The 19,947-nt window shown below is 41.4% G+C and overlaps 1 protein-coding gene across 1 annotated transcript in view; it reads left to right on the plus strand.

The window, feature by feature from the left end:
* KMT2D (lysine methyltransferase 2D) overlaps window positions 1-19,947 on the plus strand; it is a 3,358,270-nt gene that overhangs the window by 2,500,021 nt on the left and 838,302 nt on the right. The window contains exon 31 of the mRNA XM_044082193.1: window positions 3,124-4,983. Within this exon, the coding sequence (XP_043938128.1) occupies window positions 3,124-4,983 (1,860 nt within the window). The remainder of the gene's footprint in view (window positions 1-3,123; window positions 4,984-19,947) is intronic.

The following is a 19,947-nucleotide window of genomic DNA, read 5'->3' on the forward strand; positions in this document are numbered from 1 at the left end:
ATTTTCTCGTTTCTCTTATGCCTTCTGACATTGTAGTGTCAGAATAAGGAGACATAAAGCAGATCATTAAAAATAATGTCCATAATTATTGCCTTATTATAAACCATTTGCTGGTTATTAAATGTCTGTCTTCACAGTGTCACAAGGTTCAGCTGACATGCTGCTTATGTTACTTAGCTGATGGTTAGTGCCAAAGTCTGTAATTTTGAAAAACTGTGTGATTCTCTTACAAGAGTTAAAGTAAGATGATGTATCAGAAGTGAAACATGGGGCATGCTGCTGAGATTAATAGAGTTGTCTGTATCAAAAGCTCGGGATTATGTAGAGCAAGTGAAGATAACCAGCACACAACTAAAAGATTTAACTTATGAAAAGAATTGTGTGTAGAGTAAAAAGAAGTTGAGTAATAAAGCAGAAATGAGAGGCAGATATACACTAAAAGTAATGGATGTGATATAATGCAGTATGTGAATGTGAGTAGAAGTGCTTGCTTCATTAGTTTGAAGTAGGTATGGCTGTATGGATTGCTGAGTTGTCCATCTTCTAATTAGTCCTGCTTAAAAGGTGATCTCTAAAAACCGTCAAAGTAGAAGTAAGTAAATACCAAGTAAGATGTATTCCGTTACACAGAACCTGAAAATGAAGTTTATGAAAAGGCTGAATACTGTGAAACCTGAAAATGATTCTGAAGAACTGGGAAGAGAGTTTAGGTTTGATTGTTGTAATAAAATATTTATGAATTAATGGGCAGAATATTGCATTTAAACTGTATGGAGGTGTAAAGTGCAGTATATTGTTCATAAAATACTTAAGGTATCCCATAAAGAGGTGTGCATATATGCGGGCAAAAGATGCATCCATTGCTTTTTCTGTCTAACTGGACGAAATGGTGGTGATCAAAGCAGAAAAAAATTGATAGTGTGACCTAGTGAAGAACTCAAAGAGGAACTGTGTAGATTCACTTTGGTCAACCAATGTTGTATGACTTCATATTCTACTCAGTGAGGAATGAGGAATACTTGTCTGCGTGGGGGGGGGGGGGGTGCACTGTTCCAATTGTAGTTCTTGTAGCAATTGTAAGATTTTTATAGAGTCCTTTAATCTGGCCAGACAAATTTTAACAGAGGTAAGAGGTAATGTTCTAAGAAGGCAGAAGGGGGATTACGTTCTTTGTGTAACACTGTTTCTGTCTTCTATAACTGGTCAGTGGAAACCATCTGACTGATTAAGATAACTCAAGGGTAATTTTTGGGAAATTATCAAACATTGTGTTACTGCGGTGGTGGTGCTGCGGTAGCGTTGTCACCTCACAGTTAGACGTTGCCTGTTCGATTCTCAGTTAGAGCATCTTCTGTGTGGCGACATGCGTGAATGGGCGTTCCTTCGTTGAAGGTTGTGCGTTAGGCCCGGCAAGCCAGTACGTAAAAATCTACTGCCAGTCATTGGCGGACAGGAGTTCCGCTGTGGCGACCCCTAACCAGGAAAAGCCGAAAGACACAAACAAATCAAACATTGTGTAACTGATGTACATTTGTTTTGGATTTTACTTCACATATACTTTCCTTGTGCCTGTGAATGGTTATTATTCTTTGATACTGTAACATTTCTCTTTGCTTGGGATTTTATAGTGTATGGTGATAAAATTTTTATGTATAATTTGTGTGATGGGTTAAACTTCATTTAAGTGATCAGGCCGAAGCACTATAAAGCAGTACAAAAGGTGATACTATGTTTTGCTTGTATTATTGTAATAAAATGATGAAAAATAGGCTAGAATACAAGAGCAAAACATACAGTAAGTAAACACGTTAAAGTACAGAACTTTAGTTTACCAGATCAGATAGGCCTTAAGAGTGCGCTCTTCAGGAGTACTTGGTTATCTGTTGTATTTGTAGAGAATAGATTCTTTTAGTGTACTTTCTCTTAGTGCCTGCACATACTTAGTTTGTGCCCGTTGCACTTGAATTTAACAAAGATGGAAAGGTAGTCATGCAAGCTTTGTTTACCATTGCTTCTTATGTTTGTTCTTTGTATTTTGTCAGAAGTTTTCTTCAGTGGAAGCTTAGAAATCTGTTTGTGACTGCTGTTTAAAGTTGTCAGTGGAATGCCTGGCTGCTTGGCATAGATGGATTAAACCCTGAGTCAGATGAGACAAAGCTGATTGGTGGCTCAGGTGTTAAGCTGGGGTGGGGGTTGGTGAGCATCAGTGCAGCTCGCCTTCAGTAGAGAGAAGAGGCAGAACTCACTGTAGTACTGGTACCTACTGGAGAAGAGTGGTCTATGGTATGCAGCAGTGAGTTGAGATATACACTATGTACTGTTATGCTGTGTTCATATGGTGTATGTGGCAACATGGGCACAAAAAAAGACATTTCTGCATGTAAGTTTCCGAGAGGGAGAGGAGGTTAGGCTTAAAACAGAAGAGCCTGATGACTGCTTCTCACAGTAGGTTTTTCTCCTTGCAGATGGGACTATTGATTACAGGAGGGTTGGTAGGTGATAAGAAAATTTTTAAATAGAGCAGTTTTAATTGTATTAATAAATAGTGAACTAAGAACAGCTTTTGATGCATAGACAAGACTCTAGTACTTGAATAGTATAGTAACAGACTGGCAGAAAGCTGAGAAAGTTTGGAGACACCCTGTACCAAAGAGTTTGTGAACTACTAAGAAGTTGTACCTTCGTTGTAAATGATACCTGACTTTGTGTCTGCTTCTGTTGTCAGTATTATTGAGGTAAACGCTGGTTTGGATTGTTGGGACTCCTTGGCATAAAACTTGCTGGTTATAACTAGTAAAGTTTCAACTTCCTTACCATGCTTACAGACTATGAATGTGTAAATTAAGTGTAGGTTTTAGTATGACAGGAAAAAAAATAAGAATTATTATCTCTTCCTTCCTGTCTTTAAGAAGCAACTTTTGGGATAGTGAGTAAAAGATGCAAGTTTTTTCAAGTCTGTCCACCTCTGTTGTAAATATGTTTTGTTTACTGAAGTACTGCAACCCTTGTTAATATTATAACAATGTACTGCTGTCTTGAAGGTCTTGGGGGGGAGGGGGTCACACACTTAGCTGCATTTGCTGATTGAAGCACTGATCATTGCCTTTTTCCATCCATTAACAGCAAGCAGAAAATCAGGTCAACAGGCCAGCCAAAGCAGAGAGTCATCGTAAAGGAGAGAGGCCTTCCCTACATCTACATATTCCACGACAGACATCACCTCAGGTGGGATCTCAACCAGGCTCTGCTGAAGCAGAACTTGGACATGTACCAGAACTGCATACCGGCATCTCAGCACAGAATGTTTTTAATACCAACCAGTCGTCTACCTCTGTGGAAGGGTATACAAAGCCTCATTTACCAAATGCCCCAGGGATGGAGCATCATGGGGATGTGTATAAACTGCCCTCACAGCCTTCAGTTAAAACATCAGCCCAAGACCATTTTGGGAAACTTCCAAACTCTCTTCCTCAGGAGCCAATATTTCAGTCTTCCGCAAACCAGGGACAAGTAGCAGGCAACATACCGAACTCTGCTGCTGAGACCTCTCTGTTGCTACAGAATAGACCTTTTCAAATCTGCCATGCAGCAGAGTTGCATCTAACCTCACTAGAGACTACACGACACAAGTCTGAAAATCCGGATCCTTTCATAAAGCCAAGAATGCCTAGTGGTTCTCAGGATAATTTAAGACTTCCAGAAAGTCCAGGAACAAGGCCTATACAGACAACTGATCATAGTTGCAAGCTCTCTGATTCTCTTGCATCGCCCACAGGTTTTGGAGAGCAAAAGAAGCTAAATGACATGAACTCCAAACAAATTAAAAAAGAGGAGTTTGCTTTGCAGGCAAGGCATGATTTAGGGTTGAATGCTTCTCAGTATAGTGCTGCAGCTGGATGTGCAGACTCGTTTTTGAACAGTCACTTGTCATTGTCAGATGAAAAGGGTGTTGATGTGTTCAAAGCTCCTTTAACACCAAGAGTAGTTCCCGGAGAAACGCAGGTGACCGTGCAGAACTACAGGACTCAGGAACCACACTCCCTTCCTCAGGTGACTTCACCCCAGCCTCATCAAGAAATGTATAAACAGTCTCCTTCCACTCCATACTCTGACCACTATGCCCAGTCTCCACTTACTCCTCGATCACAGCCATCTGATAGCTGTTCTCCATTAAGATCTGATCCCTTTGCTAGAATACCAGCAAGCCCCCAGTCTCAAAGTTCTCAGTCACCTTTGACTCCAAGGCCATTGTCCAATGAAGCATTCTCTCAGTCTCCCATTGCTACTCGTTTTCATTCACCAGAACCATACTCTCAACCTCCTTCTCGACCTCAGTCTAGAGACCAGTTTGCACCACTTCAGAAGCCTCCTAGAGCACCACTTAATGATCCCAACTTCAAGGCTTCTCCAGTATCACATAATCAGCCTAATAATACTTCCTTTTCTCAGTCATTTCCTCCTCCTCCTCAGTCTTCTGAGCCTCTACCATCTAAAGGATCAGCTAATCAACAGTCTCAGTTTTTCAGGCATAGAGGTGCAAACATGTTTCCAAACATCCAGCAACAGATGAAATTTTCCTTCGCACAGTCTGGGACTGAATCTGTGAAGAATTCTCCAACTCAGCCCTCCACTGGCACCCAGTCCCAGAGAATGAACTGCCTTTTTAGAAGTACTGCAAATGCGTCTTACTCTCAGTCTTCTGGGACAAACCAGCCTGACACTCCATCTGCACCAGTGAGCAATACTGAGAATTTCACATCTCCTCTTCATCCTCCTTCAGTGTTGCAGCAAGATGGATCCTATCTGCCTCACACTTCTGGGCAATTGTCATCATCACCTGCTGAGAAACGAGAGGAGGGTTCAGGAATCTCAAGCCCCCTTGCTCCTCCCCCTCCTCCTCCTATTCAAGATCTCTCTGAACTCCCTACAAACCCAGAATCTGCACTTAACATTAATCAGTCAGTGCTGGAAAAACAGAGGCAGGTAAGACTTAATTTCTGTTTTATTCTTTGGGTTTTAATGCTTTTTGTAATAGTTTGTTGTTGGTAGTGTAATGGTGTCAGAAGTTTTAAAGCAATTAGTTTATTTTTCCTACATTACCAAGTAGCTTGCCTTTTTTTTTTCAGGTGAAGTTTCATTTTGTGTAAAGCCTTTTGCTGTGAGGTACTGATGTCAGAAATGGATTAGACAGTAAAATATAAGCTTCAGGACCAAGCTGTGATATGAAGGGGCACAGGTTCCATTCTGTAGAGCAGAAGTGGCTGCAGCTTGGTACGTAAATAGGGGGAGTTGATGCTTATTGAAGGACTGGCTCCCGTTATTTTCTGTACTCTTCCTTACACTGTGCATTTATTCTTTCCATTCTTCAGTCAACAGAGCAAAGACAGCTTTCTTGGAAAGTATAGCATTTCCTTTGTTTAATTCTACCCATGTACCAGAATCTATAATTTTAACCCAGTAGTGGTGTTTTATTACTGGGATGTCATCTCTGTAATGGAACTTTTTAAACCACTCACAGTAACTCCACAAGCTTCGCCCATTTTAAACTGGACTAGCACAGCCCCCTAGTGAAGTCCGAAAAATGGCTTATAAAATGGATATACCTTTCACTTTTATTCAGACATGACTGTCTGAATGGAAGAGGCTTGAATAATAAAAAGGTAAAATATTTGACCATAATAAAGTATTGTGAGGAAAGTTGTGACACTATCATAAATCATGGTGTTAAAATAAGGTATATGCCACAATGCATATCTTTTTCTACATAAGATGATGGTATGTTTTGAGTGACTGCACACAAGGTATATTTGACAACTAGAACATGCTGGCTTTCAAGGTCTCTCATGGAGTTCTCTCCCATGGGCAAATAGGAGCCCCTTTCTGTAGTATACCAGTAACTTGGTTTCTCTCACCCACTCCATCTTATAGCCCATACAGAAAAACGTAGCCCTAGTCACAAACCATTCGTCAGGTTTACATATTTTAGTAGTAAATTCATTTATGAGCTGTCGCACTTTGTGTTTTAGTTATATAATTTTTGAAGTTAGTTTTATCTGCTTTAGTCTAAAACTGAACACCTGTTTAAGTGATGTTTCTAATGAATTTACCTTTTGCAACCACTCTCGCTTTATGTGCTGTTATCAGTAGTTTCAAGTAAAAATCACATTGCTTTTGTTTTAGCTACTGCATGCTGTTAATTCATTTGTGACCTTGGTAAATATAATTCATTATCCTCTCATCCCTTTAGGGACTAGTTGGCACAATAGTTTGACTTGAGTATATTTGTTTTTTGTTTCAGCAGAATGAACCTAATCCTTTCTCTCATAGTGGTTACCCAAGTGTTTTCTTTTGCACCTTGTTATATTTATTGTCCATTTATTCCGCATCTCACTAGTTTTAATGTAGTCTTTTCCTGCTAACTTGTCAGACCACCTTGCTTTTGATTTTATATTTTTATTGATATTTCAAATACAGTTTTGTTTCAAGAAAGGTAACTGATAATAGGTCAGTATTATAAAGTCAGTATGCTAATGTGGAAACAGAAGAAGGGGGAAATATCAAGACTCTAAGCAGGAATGTCTTGCGTTTGCAGTCCTTCCCTGCCCTAATCCACTCCTTTTCCTTGTCACAAGCATCAAGAGGGAGTAAAGGAAAAATTATGCTTTTTTCCATACTGGTTGTAGAAATGAAGTCAGTTCACCTTTTTTTTTGGTGGAGAAATGACAGTCAAGCTGATTGTAGACATTTAGTGTCAGCCTCTTAATTGTAGTAGGTGTAGTGTTAAAAATTCTCTGGCTTGGAGCTGACAAGCCAGTTGGAAAAGTCTGTGTAAACTGCTTCATCATACAATAAATTTCAAGTTGCAGAATTCAAATTCGAATTTATGTGGAATTTAATATTGAAGACCAAATTATGGAGACAAAAGCATCAAAACCTTACTTCTGTGAACGACCGGGTTGGCAAATCCATTCCCATAGTAAGTAACCTGTTGGCCAAGAAGATAGACTTTGCCCTTTTCCTAACTGTTGTGCGATCTTGGAGTTGGTATATTTAGTTAGGGGGTGGGGGGGCACAACCCCCCACCTGGGTGAGTTGGAGATGGTAAGGTTTCATTTTCATTAGTTGTATGAGTGAGGTTTCAATGCTTTTGTCTTGATGATTTGGTCTTCGATATTGTGGGCTTTCGATGTTTTGAAGTAGACCCAAATATGCAATAAAAACCTCTAGAGGGTGCCACTGTCTTACCCTGCAAACCTGTTTGAATCATTAAGACTGCTGACCAATAACAGCAGTAAAAGCCACAGAATCTTTAAGTACCGATCAAATAACTTTAACAGTTATACTGGAAGTATCAGTTTATCTAAAACTGAATGAATAAGGTCTCTGTTAATATGACTGGATGCTTTGCCTAGATTGTCAGGCTGGTTCAGGTGGTCTCGACTGTTATATAGCAAACTGTAAGAACTGAAGTCTGTCATTGAGATAAGAAACTTTTTTTTTTTTTTTTTTGCCACAAGCTTGAATTGTTACAGCAAGATAATATGAGGTGCTGCCTGAAGAAGATTACAGTTAACCACACTTGCTGTTATCTAGTAATAACATGAACCAGTTAAAGATGTGTAGTGTTCATTGTTGAATATATGTTCATCCTTAAAAGTAAGCATAAATTCAGCTGAATCCTGAAAAGGGAGTTGTCTTCCAGTTTTGGACTGGTAGAGGCATGCAAGTTTGGAAATGCAGGGAGCTAATATTTTTTTAAACTTTTATTAAATCGTCACAGCATTAGTTCAATGCATTAATAAGAAAAGAAACCACAGTTTTCATTATCATACAGCATACATATATTTCTAGTCTAACATTTTTCATTCAGTCCATCATTACATAAATTGATTGGCTCCTGCCTTCCGTTAAACATCATTCATCTTCCTGAACCTTATTCTGGATACTTTGTTCCCACAAATTCTAGTTATTTCTACAAAATTTGTTTCTTCCTCTTTCTAAACACCCTGCTTTCCTGTTCTTGTATCTCCTTTACAATATTAAAAAATTTCCATTGCAGTTGGCTCAGATTTTGATTTCCATTTTTTGACAAGCCTTTAGCATTAAATTAAAGACCTTACTATATCTGTAGGCAATTCAGATACTGTATTCCGTCACCGCAGGATAATTTCCTTAGGTACAGTACTCCGAAATGAATTTTTAATAGTTGTTAGATTCCCAAAATCATCATCATCTTCTTCTTTCGGCTGTTCCCGTTTGGGGTCACCACAGCAGATCACCTGATTCCATTTCTTCCTGTTCTCTGCATCTTGCTCTGTCGCCCAACCACCTGCATGTCCTCTCTCACCACATCCATGAACCTTATCTTAGGCCTTCCTGTTACCTGGTAGCTTCATCCTTAGCATCTTTTTCCCAATATACTCAGCATCCCTCCTCAGCACATGTCCAAACCAACGTAATCTTGCCTCTTTGGCTTTGTCTCCAAACCTTCCAACCTGGGCTGACCCTCTAATATACTTATTCCTAATCCTGTCCACCCTCGTCACACACAGTGCAAATCTTAACATCTTTAACACTGCCACATCCAGCTCAGACTCCTTCTTTTTTGTCAATGCCACTGTCTCCAACCCATATAACATAGCTGGTCTCACTACCCTCTTGTAGACCTTCCCTTTCACTCTTACAGGTACTCGTCTGTCACAAATCACTCCTGACACTCTTCTCCACCCACTCCATCCTGCCTGTACTCTCTTCTTCACCTCTCTTCCACACTCACCGTTACTCTGAACTATTGACCCCAAGTATTTAAACTCATCCACCTTCATCACCTCTACTCCTTCCATCCTCATCATTCCCTCTATCCTCCCTCTCATTCACACACACATATTCTGTCTTAGTCCTACTGACCTTCACTCCTCTTCTCTCTAGAGCATATCTTCATCTCTCCAGGGTCTCCTCCACCTGTTCCCTACTCTCACTACAGATCACAATGTCATCTGCAAGCATCATAGTCCATGGGGACTCCTGTCTGATCTCATCTGTCAACCTGTCCATCACCATTGCAAATAAGAAAAGGGCTCAGAGCTGATCCTTGATGTAATCCCACCTCCACCTTAAACGCATCCGTCACTCCCACTGCAGACCTCACCGCTGTTGTACTACCCTCGTACATATCCTGTACCACTCTTACATACTTCTCTGACACTCCTGACTTCCTCATACAATACCACAACTCCTCTCTAGGCACCCTGTCATATGCTTTCTCTAAGTCTACAAAAACACAATGCAACTCCTTCTGACATTCTCTGTACTTCTCCAATAACACTCTCAGAGCAAACATCACGTCTGTAGTGCTCTTTCCCAGCATGAAACCATACTGCTGTTCACTAATCATCACGTCCCTTTTTAAGCTAGCTTCCACTACTCTTTCCCATAACTTCATGCTGTGACTGATCAGTTTAATCCCTCTGTAGTTACTACAGCTTTGTACATCACCCTTATTCTTAAAAATCTGTACCAAAACACTTTTTCTCCATTCCTTAGGCATCCTCTCACGTTCTAAGATTTCATTAAACAATCTGGTTAAAAACTCCACTGCCATTTCACCTAAACACCTCCATGCTTCCACAGGTTTGTCATCTGAGCCAACAGCATTTCCATTCTTCATTCTCTTCATAGCTGTCCTTACTTCCTCCTTGCTAATCCATTGTACTTCATGATTCACTATCCCTACATCATCCAACCTTCTCTCCCTCTCATTCTCTTCATTCATCAACCCCTCAAAGTACTCTTTCCATCTCCTCAACACACTCTCCTCACTTGTGAGTATGTTTCCCTCATTATCCTTTATCACCTTTACCTGCTGTACATCTTTCCTAGCTCGGTCCCTCTGTCTAGCCAATTGGTACAGGTCCTTTTCTCCCTCCTTAGTGTCCAACCTTTCATACAACTCTTCATATGCCTTATCCTTAGCCTTCGCCACCTCTCTCTTTGCCATGGACTTCATCTCCTTATACTCCTGTCTACTTTCTTCATCTCTCTGACAATCCCACTTCTTCTTTGTCAACCTCTTTCTCTGTATACTCTCCTGTACTTCCTCATTCCACCACCATGTCTCCTTGTCGTCCTTCCTCTGTCCCAATGTGATACCAAGCACCTTTCTAGCCGTCTCCCTTACTAGCTCTGCTGTAGTTACCCAGCTATTGGTAACTTTTCACTGCCACTCAGTGCCTGTCTTAACTCATCCCTGAACTCCATCTCACAGTTACCCTTTTTCAATTTCCACCATTTGATCCTTGGTGCTGCCCTCACACTCCTCCTCCTCTTCTTGATCACCAATGTCATCCTACAAACCACCATCCTATGCTGCCTAACTACACTTTCTCCGGTCACCACTTTACAGTCTCCAATCTCCTTCAAACTGGCCCTCCTACATAAGATATAATCCACCTGTGTGCATTTTCCTCCACTCTTGTATGTCACCCTATGCTCCTCCCTCTTGTTAAAATACATATTCACTACAGCCATGTCCATCCTTTTAGCAAAATCCACTACCATCTGACCTTCTACATTTCTTTGTTTAACACCATACCTACCCATCACTTCCTCATCCCCTCTGTTCCCTTCACTAACATGCCCATTGAAATCCGCTCCAATCACCACTCTCTCACCCTTGGGTACAGTCATCACCACTTCATCCAATTCACTCCAAATTTTTTTTTCTCATCCATTGCACACCCAACTTTTGTGGAGCATATGCACTAATAATATTCATCATTACACCATCAATTTCCAGCTTCATAAACATCACTCTGTCCGACACTCTTTTCACCTCCAAAACACTTCGCATACTGTTCCTTCAGAATAACTCCTACGCCATTTCTACTCCCATCCACACCATGATAAAACAATTTGAACCCACCTCCGATACACGTAGCCTTACTCCCCTTCCAACTGGTCTCTTGCACACACAATATATCAACCTTCCTTCTGTCCATCATATCAGCTAGCTCTCTCCCTATACCAGTCATACTGCCAACATTCAAAGTTCCGACCCTCACTACCACAGTCCTAGCCTTTCTCCTCTCTTCCTGCCTTCAGCCATGCCTTCCTCCTCTTCTCCTCCTTTGGCCAGCAGTAGCCCAATTTCTGCCATCACCCTGTTGGCTAACAGTACTGGCGGCGGTCGTTGTTAACCCGGGCCTCGTCCGATCCTGTATGGAAATATTTACTGGTGATTGCATGAAATGATTTGGTGAAGTTTTACGCCGGATGCCCTTCCTGGCGCAACCCTCCCCATTTATCCGGGCTTGGGACCGGCACAAAGAAATGCACTGGCTTGTGCATCCCCAGTGGCTGGGTTAGATTCCCAAAATCATGTTGCCAATTTACTCTGTCTTCCCCATCACGTCTTCAGTGTCTGTTGTCTGCTTGAGGGGGGAAAACATCTGAAGTCTCTTTGGGGCATAAACATACCTATGCGAACACTTCAGTGGTAAAATCATAACCCTTCTGGACTTTGTATACTTGGGCCAGTGAAGATTTCTTCCCAGTGTTACTTTGTAATTTGCCTTTTTTGTTTTATTTTCCTTACCTTTTCTAGCCTCCTGTGATTGATACTTAGAGTAATTATGTATTATTCTGTACACCCGTCTCTAATTGTTCCTTTTTAAACATCTTTAGATGTAGATTCCACTAAAAACTGTCCAAGAAGTAGGCTTTCATATTAACATCTAGTTGTCAATTCTTCATAAGAAGGCATTTCTAACTTGGGAGTCCACATTATTGTTTCACTTCATCCTACTGTTACGTTTCCCTCCAGAGTTATTTCTTCTACCACATTCATTTCTTTACTAATTTCCTCCAATAAATTACAAACTCTTCTTGCCTGTTTTCTGTTCCCTCTACTTGCAGAGATCCCTATTGATAAACGTCTTTCTCCATTTTCACAGTGACTTAATTGTTTGAATTCTGCTTAGAATGTTATGTATTATTTTGTATGTTTTTGTATTCTCCTAAAGGACTTGCGTCAGAAGCCATAGTCTAAGTCCTCCCTGCACTTCATTATCATCGTTTTCCACTTTCATTTATAGTCTTTTTGAATTATGTATATGAGCCTTAACTGTGTAACTTTAGAGTTTACCCCTTCAAATCTAGAAATCATAAACTATCTTCTGTATGGCCAGAATCAACTCATCCAACTTGATTCTTCCCCCTGTCAAATAAATTCCTTTAGGTCTATCAGTCCGTCCACAGCTTCTCTTCTAGTTGATAATAAATATGACTGTCCTGTATATAAGATTAAAGGGACTAAAACTTTCACTGCTTGAAGTTTGCTATCCATAGTCAAGAGCATTCAGTTTCTTGATTATCTTCTGTTTAGTCTCCTTCCACATATCCAAAAATGGTAATTCATTCTTGCAGTTGCAAAGTAACAAGCTGGGTTTTCATCATTGTCACCTTCTTTTATCTGAAGAGACCAAGCACGTGCACAAACTCAGCACAGCTAAACTGAGTTCTTGGGTAAAGTACAACTAGTAAAAACAAAGAAGCATGTGTTGCAACCATCAAATAGTGTTTTAATATGCACTAATTTATCCTAGATCTGTTCAAGATTTCAGTATTGACCAGTTAGTTTTAATGATTTAATCTGTGATGTTCTTCTATTGAACTTTGTAACATTTCTGAAAAATTTTGAAAATCTCTCATATCATTAATTTTTATATGGAACAACACTCGTGTTAAGTATACTTGCTGTCAATAGCTTACTTTTTTTTACATTATTATTAAAAGTGCATTTTGGATGCATACTTCCTGAATGTAAATATCTGGTCAGCCACAATTCCTTCATGGTTATATAGCAGTAAGATAGATTAGCATAGGTGAGAGATTTTCAAAATAGGATATGTCAGCCATTTGCTCCAAACTAGTAAAGACTTTGTATTACTGGAGAGGAATGCTATTGGTAAACCCTTTTCTTCTACACCTTGTTCTAGTAATTCAAGTAGACAGGTGTCTCAGAAAAGTTTGGTTATGTTATGAAGTTCAGTAGGAGGACATCCCAGATTAAAAATATTAAAAATTGGTCACTATAGAAATCTGGTACAGATTTAGAAAAAAATTATCTCATGTTAAAATACTTTATTTGATAGTCAGAACTTATGTTTCTTTGTTTTTTTACTATTTATGTGAAGCGAAACAGCATGCAGTTGATAATTGGAGGTCTGAAGGGTGTGTTTTGAGAGAAATCTGCAGTATAGAATCTAATTAACTTTTATAATTATACTGGCAATCAGTTCAGTGAAATAGTATATTCTGAGCAAAATCTATAATGTGCAATGTAATGAACTTTTAAAGGTGTATTGGCAGAAAATTCAGTGAAAAGAAAAAAAATGAACTTTGAAACCATAAGTGAATAGGGTTACCTCCTTATCAGCCTTAGCACTTCAGTGCATTAAATATAAAGGTCACCAATTAGCATAGGTCTCAACCTCTTAAGAGACCAATGTGGAACACAGACCCTAACAATGTGTGACAAATTTTTCAAAATGTGAAACACCCTATTTTCGCACTGCACAAAACGTGCCTTCACCATGCAGCATGGTAGAACATCTTTAAAATTCAATAAGACACACTTCTCGGATCCAAAACCTTTATTTATCTGCAATACCATAACCACGCCGTAAGTAAATGAAACAGCACTTTACAAAAATAAAAATCACATTTACTACATTTCCTACATAGACATAAATCACTCATATGATTTTAGTTAGACCAAGTTAAGTAGTATCTTGTCATATGTCAGATGTAGACTTATTGTATGCTGCTGTGGCTTTCTTGGCAGCCTCTAAAACATGTTTCGTCAGCTTAACATCACAGCAGTCCAGTTCTTTGTTCATTTTAACTGCCAACAAAGAGTTCAATGTTTTTACACTCAGATACTGGCGCAGTTCAGTCTTAACTTTCCACACCATGCTAAATGCTCTTCCAGCTTGTGCATTTGAGTGTGGCAAGCAAAGTAGACTCATCATCAGCTGCTTAAAGAGTGCCAGTTTCCCTTCATTGCAAAGGTCCCTCAGAAGGTGTGCCCAGTATTTTGACACACATGAGTGGGGCCCATCTACTGGGCCTGTCAGATTCCTTGTGTCCTCGATCTGGTATTGGGTAAACTCACGGATTAATTGTTCAGCCTCAACATCATTTTCACATACACTCAGATGGAAGCCAACATCCCTGACAAGTCCTGAAGAAATTACCAATTTTTTGGCTGGATTAATAACTAATGCAGCATCTTTCAGTAAGTGATCCTGCATGGAAAACTTTTTCAGCATTTTCTGCAGCACTGCAGCATAAAAAGCTGTAACTTTTTTGTAAAAGTTAAATTCAACAACTGTGCCGGCAACATCCTCCTCATGGCTGTTCATCTACTGCTTGACTTCGTAGCCAATACGCAGTTCGCTAGTCAGTCAATACTAACACATCACTGTGTTTGATTAGTCTGACAGCAGCTGCAGGTCTAAGGAGTCTGCCAGCATACTGCTGCAGGAGTTTATGCACAGTGTCATGGTGTCAGTAGCTGGCTTTCTCGGCTCTGAAGCTGGATGTTGAACTCCAGTAAGGGTTCAAGTGCATACTTTTAAGAAACAGAAAAATCATATGCACTTCATGACTCTGCAGGTTTTTAGAAATTAAGTCAATTTTAGCAGACCTTGGCTCTGCAGACGGAAAATACGCATTTGGAGCTGGCCTCATGTCCAGAGTTCTATTAATTACCTTACCAAGACTAAGCCATCTAGTAGGTGCATGTCTAATGATCTTGAGGGAGTCCGTATCTGTGAACAAAGCAAATTCTTGCAGTTTTTGTTCTCTGTGCACTGGAACTGAAATGGTAGTACACATCTGATGTAAGTTCTTCAACTGGAGAATGCAGTGCTTTTACAGCAGCCTTGCTGCAGAGGTCTGCCAAGTGGCATAGACACCCCATGTTTATAATTGTGGTCTTCACCTCCTTTAATTTAGACAGCACAGAATTGTGTTTCCCAATCATTGAGGCAGCATTGTCTGAAGAAAAGGCCCACAATGTTGGAAACTGGAATGTTAAATTTTGTCAGAGTAGACATTAAAGCATCAAACATTGCTTATCCAGATGTTCTTCACGTTTCCCTGTTGCAGACATCATATTTGGGTTATCTGCCTGCAGGTAGCCCTCAGCCGGCCTGAATACCAGTGTCTTCAGATTTCTACTTCGGATGCTGTCAGTTCTTCCTCGGCGTCAGGTCATCAGGGGGTATAAAACATGCAGCCGATGCCATTACATCAGTCTTTCTTGCCGTGCGGTGCCTGAACCAGAAGCAGTTCGCAAGTGCCGGTCGGCCGACTTCTGAAATTTGCGTTTTCGTGTTTCAGACCCAAAGTGTTCAATAAAGCTAAGTACCTCATTGGGGATCCTTTTTCTTGCTCTAACCGATGTCAGTAAAAGTCAACAATTGTCTTACCTGTGGAAAGCAAATACCTCATAGAGTTTTTTCATTCTTACTGCATCCCCTGTCTAGGCCCAGACCACAATGTCCCTTGTTGTTGGTTTTCTGCCTTGTTCAACATCCAAACTATTCGTTGTTGGGCTATTTTTGCAGCTAATTACTTTCGTACTCGATCTGTGTACTCCAGAATGGCTTTGTTAAGCCATCTGACTAGCGATCTTCCGAAAAAATGTAAGGATAAAGACCGAGACATACCGCATAGGTCCAAAGCTGCCAACGACACTTCCATTAAGCTAGTCGCCAGTCCACCGGTACTCAGTGAGGCGCTTTTGCAGCCCCTGATACCAACTACTTCAGATTCACAGGCCTCTACTGAGACCCATTCGGAGTCCGGTATGCCGCAAGATGCTTCTTCAACTATGGAACCTGCAGATGTCTCTACCTTGGATGGATCCGGAGCCGCTGTGCAGGCACCGGCTTCTGAGGGTGTATTCAGGCCTACAGACATTCATATTAGACGCCATTGTTTTCATCCTGGCCAAAAACTTGCACTACGCCTAGAAAACAGACTACCAAATCGCAAGTTCAGGCCCATATGCCTAAAAAAAACAAATGCTTAGAATGGCTGAAGACCTTATTACCTTAATTAGGGGAAGCCAGCCTTCCCTCTCTAAGAGACCTAGAACTGATTTTCCTTCTGATTCTTTTGATCAGGAATCTGACATTTCTGCTCCTGATTACCAGGATTTGCCCTTATCCACTTATGAGGATTCTGATGCAGAGGATTCCATTCCCTCTGCTTCCCATCCAGAAGATTTTTCTTTCGGTGAAACCTTGCATACTCTTAGGGAGCATTTCCGCTGGGAAAGCCAGGATTACTCAGAGTCCAAAAAGAGACTTGGGGAATTCTTACTCCTACCTCAACAAAGGCCTTTAGCTATTCCTCCTGTTCTGGACATTGTAGATGATGCTTTCTTGGAATCTAGCCTTAACCCAGACACTTTACCTCCAACTCCCAGAAAACCTGACAGGTACAACAGAGTACCTGAATCTCACAAGTTCCTCTTCAAGATTCCTTCTGCGGATCCAGAAACCATTTTCCAAGGACCAAAAGGCATTAAGGCTGCTGCTGCCAAAAATCCTACCCCTTCTGATAGAGATTCTAGAGCCTTGGACAGATTGGGTAAGAAGGTATACACTTCTGCTACTTGGCCAGTAGGGCTTTAAATTGCCAGTTTCATATGTTGAAGTATAAGCAGCATATTATGGGACTACTGCAAGATTTAATGCATTCTACAGAACAAGTTGGTAAACATACCTTGCAATGTGGTTTTGACGCTTTAGAAGGATCTTGCAGGGTTGCTGTCACTGGGTCTTTAATTAGAAGGCTTGCTTGGCGTAAGGAACAAAACTTGCCAGATCATGTCAAAGCTAAATTACTGGATACTCCCTTAAACCAAGACCGCCTTTTTGGCCACAAAGCAGAAGTAGTTCTCAAAAGGATGGAGGAAAAAGCTAAATCTATGCAGACTGTTAAAAGATTTCCTACAAGTACAGCCTCACAGATTCGGTAGGCATTGGCCTTCAAAGAACTGGTACTTTCCAGTCCCTTCCAGGCCTTCTCAGTCCAAACCTAGGAACAGCAGACCACCTAGGCTACATTCTCAGACTACGCACAGATCTAAGCAATGGGGGGCTCTCACTTCTAAAGCAGGGAGTACTAAGCTACCCTCCTACCAAAAATATGGCACAATGACTTAACATTAAACCTTCCAAGCCCTGCTCTACTACATGCTCCCTTAGGAGGAAAGCTCCCCTGCATGCAAAAAACTGGGAACTCATTACCCAGGGCAAATGGGTTTTGAACATAGTTTCCCAAGGATACAGATTCCACTTCCACACGCTACCAACCCCAAATCAGTGGGCGGAGGCCCAACAACAGGATGTTCGTGTTACACTGCTGCAGTCATTACACTTGGGTTATCCTGCCATCAGGTGGTCCCACAGTCGGCCAGAGTTCCAAAGTCCTGGTCCGGCGTCTGTTGCTGTCGCCTCCTCCCTGACATCAGTGTGACAGGGGTATATAAGATGCAGCCGACACCATTTTCTTCAGTCTTTCTTGCTGCATGGTGCCCGAAGCAGAAGCAGTTCGCAAGTGCCGGTCGGCCGACTCCTGAGATTTTTATTCTGAATCCAGAACCGAAGTCTTCTAAACAAGCTAAGTACACCGTTGGGGAAACTTTTTCTTGCCTCAGACAGATGTCAGTAAAAGTTAATAACTGTATTTCTTGTGGGAAACAAATACCTCATAAGGATTTCCACTCCTATTTTATTCCATGCCTAGGCCTTGACCACGACGTCACTGGTTGTCGGTTTTGTGCTAGGTTTAACAAGCGCACTATTAAATGTCGGTTTGATTTTGCCCGACATTATTTTGGTAGAAAATTCAATGACACCATGCCATTGGAAATTCCGACGACTGCAATGCATAAAAAGCGCAAGGACAAGGACAGGCATCCGAGGCCCAAAACGGACGACGAGGCCTCTTCTAGGCCAGTCACCGGTTCTCCGGTTTTCAGCAAGGTGCCTACGCAGCCCCTGACGACCGCTTCCACAGACCGCCTCCGACTCCTATGTGGAGCTGGCTGGGCCTTCTGACACACTAGGCCTTCAGTTTACCGATCCTAAACCTACAGAGGAAACAGAAGTAGCTGAGCAATCCACACTACAGAGAGGGTGTTTTCAGACCTACCCAGTTAACTATTAAACCCTCTGTTAAGTCTAAGCCCCCCTTAAAGGCTACGAAACAGACACAACTCTCTCCAGGACAGGCTTCCATGCCTAAGAAACAAATGCTAAAAATGGCCGAGGACCTAATCACCCTGATCAGGGGGTCCCATTCCCCCTCCTGATAAAAGGCCTAGGCAGGATGCAGACTATGAATCTTCTGACCAGCTGTCCATTTCCTCTGACTCTTCCTCGGACCTAGGATATTCTTTACCCCCTTATGAGGATTCTGATGCTAAGGAATCGATTCCATCAGCCTCTCCGCCTGAGGATTACTCCTTTGGGGGAGACCTTACATACCATGAGAGAGCATTTCCATTGGGAAGGCCAGGATTACTCAGAATCCAAGAAAAGACTCTGAGACTTCCTTTTATTGCCCAACACAGACCCCTTGCTATCCCACCAGTTTGACATTGTGGATAATGTGTACACTGAATCCAGTTTGAACACTGACTCCTTACCCCCAGCCCCAGTTAAACCTGATAGATATTACAGAGTCCCTGACTCTCACAAATTTCTGTACAAAAGCCCTGTTGCTGACCTTGAAACTATTTCTCAGGGATCCAAAGGGATTAAGGCCTCATCAGCAAAAAATCCAGTTCCCTCTGACAGAGATTCCAGAGCATTAGACAGATGGGGAAAGAAGGTATATACGTCTGCCACTTTAGCAATGAGAGTCTTAAATTGCCAGTTTCACATGCTAAAATATCAGCAATTTCTGATGTCTCAGTTGAAACAAAAGATGATTCCAGATTCAGATCCACCTAACTTAAAAGAAATGCAGGATTTATTGCATGCAGCTGAACAAGTAGGGAAACATACTTTGCAATGTGGGTTTGATTCCTTAGAGGCCTCCTGTAGAGCAGCAGTTACAGGCTCTGTCATTAGAAGGCATGCTTGGTTAAAAGAACATACGTTACCAGATCATGTTAAGGTCAAACTGTTGGATGCACCTTTGCAGCGGAATGTGCTGTATGGAGTTAAGGCAGAGGAGGTATTAAAGAAGATGGAGGATAAGGCAAAATCTATGCAAACGGTGAAAGATTTCTTGCAGGTTCAGCCTCCTCGTTTTAGCAGAAATTGGCCAACAAAGAATTGGTCCTTTCCAGTCACAGATAGACCTCAAAGGGGCAGATACAGACGTCCAAGAGGTAGAGGTCAGACGCAAGGCACTTACAGGCCTCGACAATGGGGCACACTAGGCCATAAAGAAGGGGAAGACAGGCCTCAGCCTTATAAAAAAACAGCCTCAATAACTTTCCACTACAGCTGCCAAACGGCTCTCTCTTGGCAGCCCCCTTAGGAGGAAAACTGTCACTTTTCTTTCACAACTGGAATTGCATCACCAAAGACAAATGGGTTCTCAACATTGTATCTCAAGGTTACAGGTTCCATTTCCACACCTTTCCAAGGCTAAAAGGAATGCCAAATCTGCTACCAAATCAATGGGCAGAGGCTCAAAAATAAATTACAGCACTCATGGACATGAGAGCTATTCAAAAGATACCACCACAGGAACAAGGGCAAGGATTTTACTCAAGACTCTTTCTGGTTCCCAGAAAGGACAAAGCCTGGAGACCCATTCTGGACCTTTCTACACTAAACACTTACCTGGATGTTCCGAAATTCAAGATGTTGACACTACGGCAGCTTCTTCCCATGCTGGGCAAGAAAGCTTGGC

Source organism: Protopterus annectens, chromosome 9.part0, assembly GCF_019279795.1.
Source record: "Protopterus annectens isolate FY-2018-M chromosome 9.part0, PAN1.0, whole genome shotgun sequence".
NCBI lineage: Eukaryota > Metazoa > Chordata > Ceratodontiformes > Protopteridae > Protopterus > Protopterus annectens.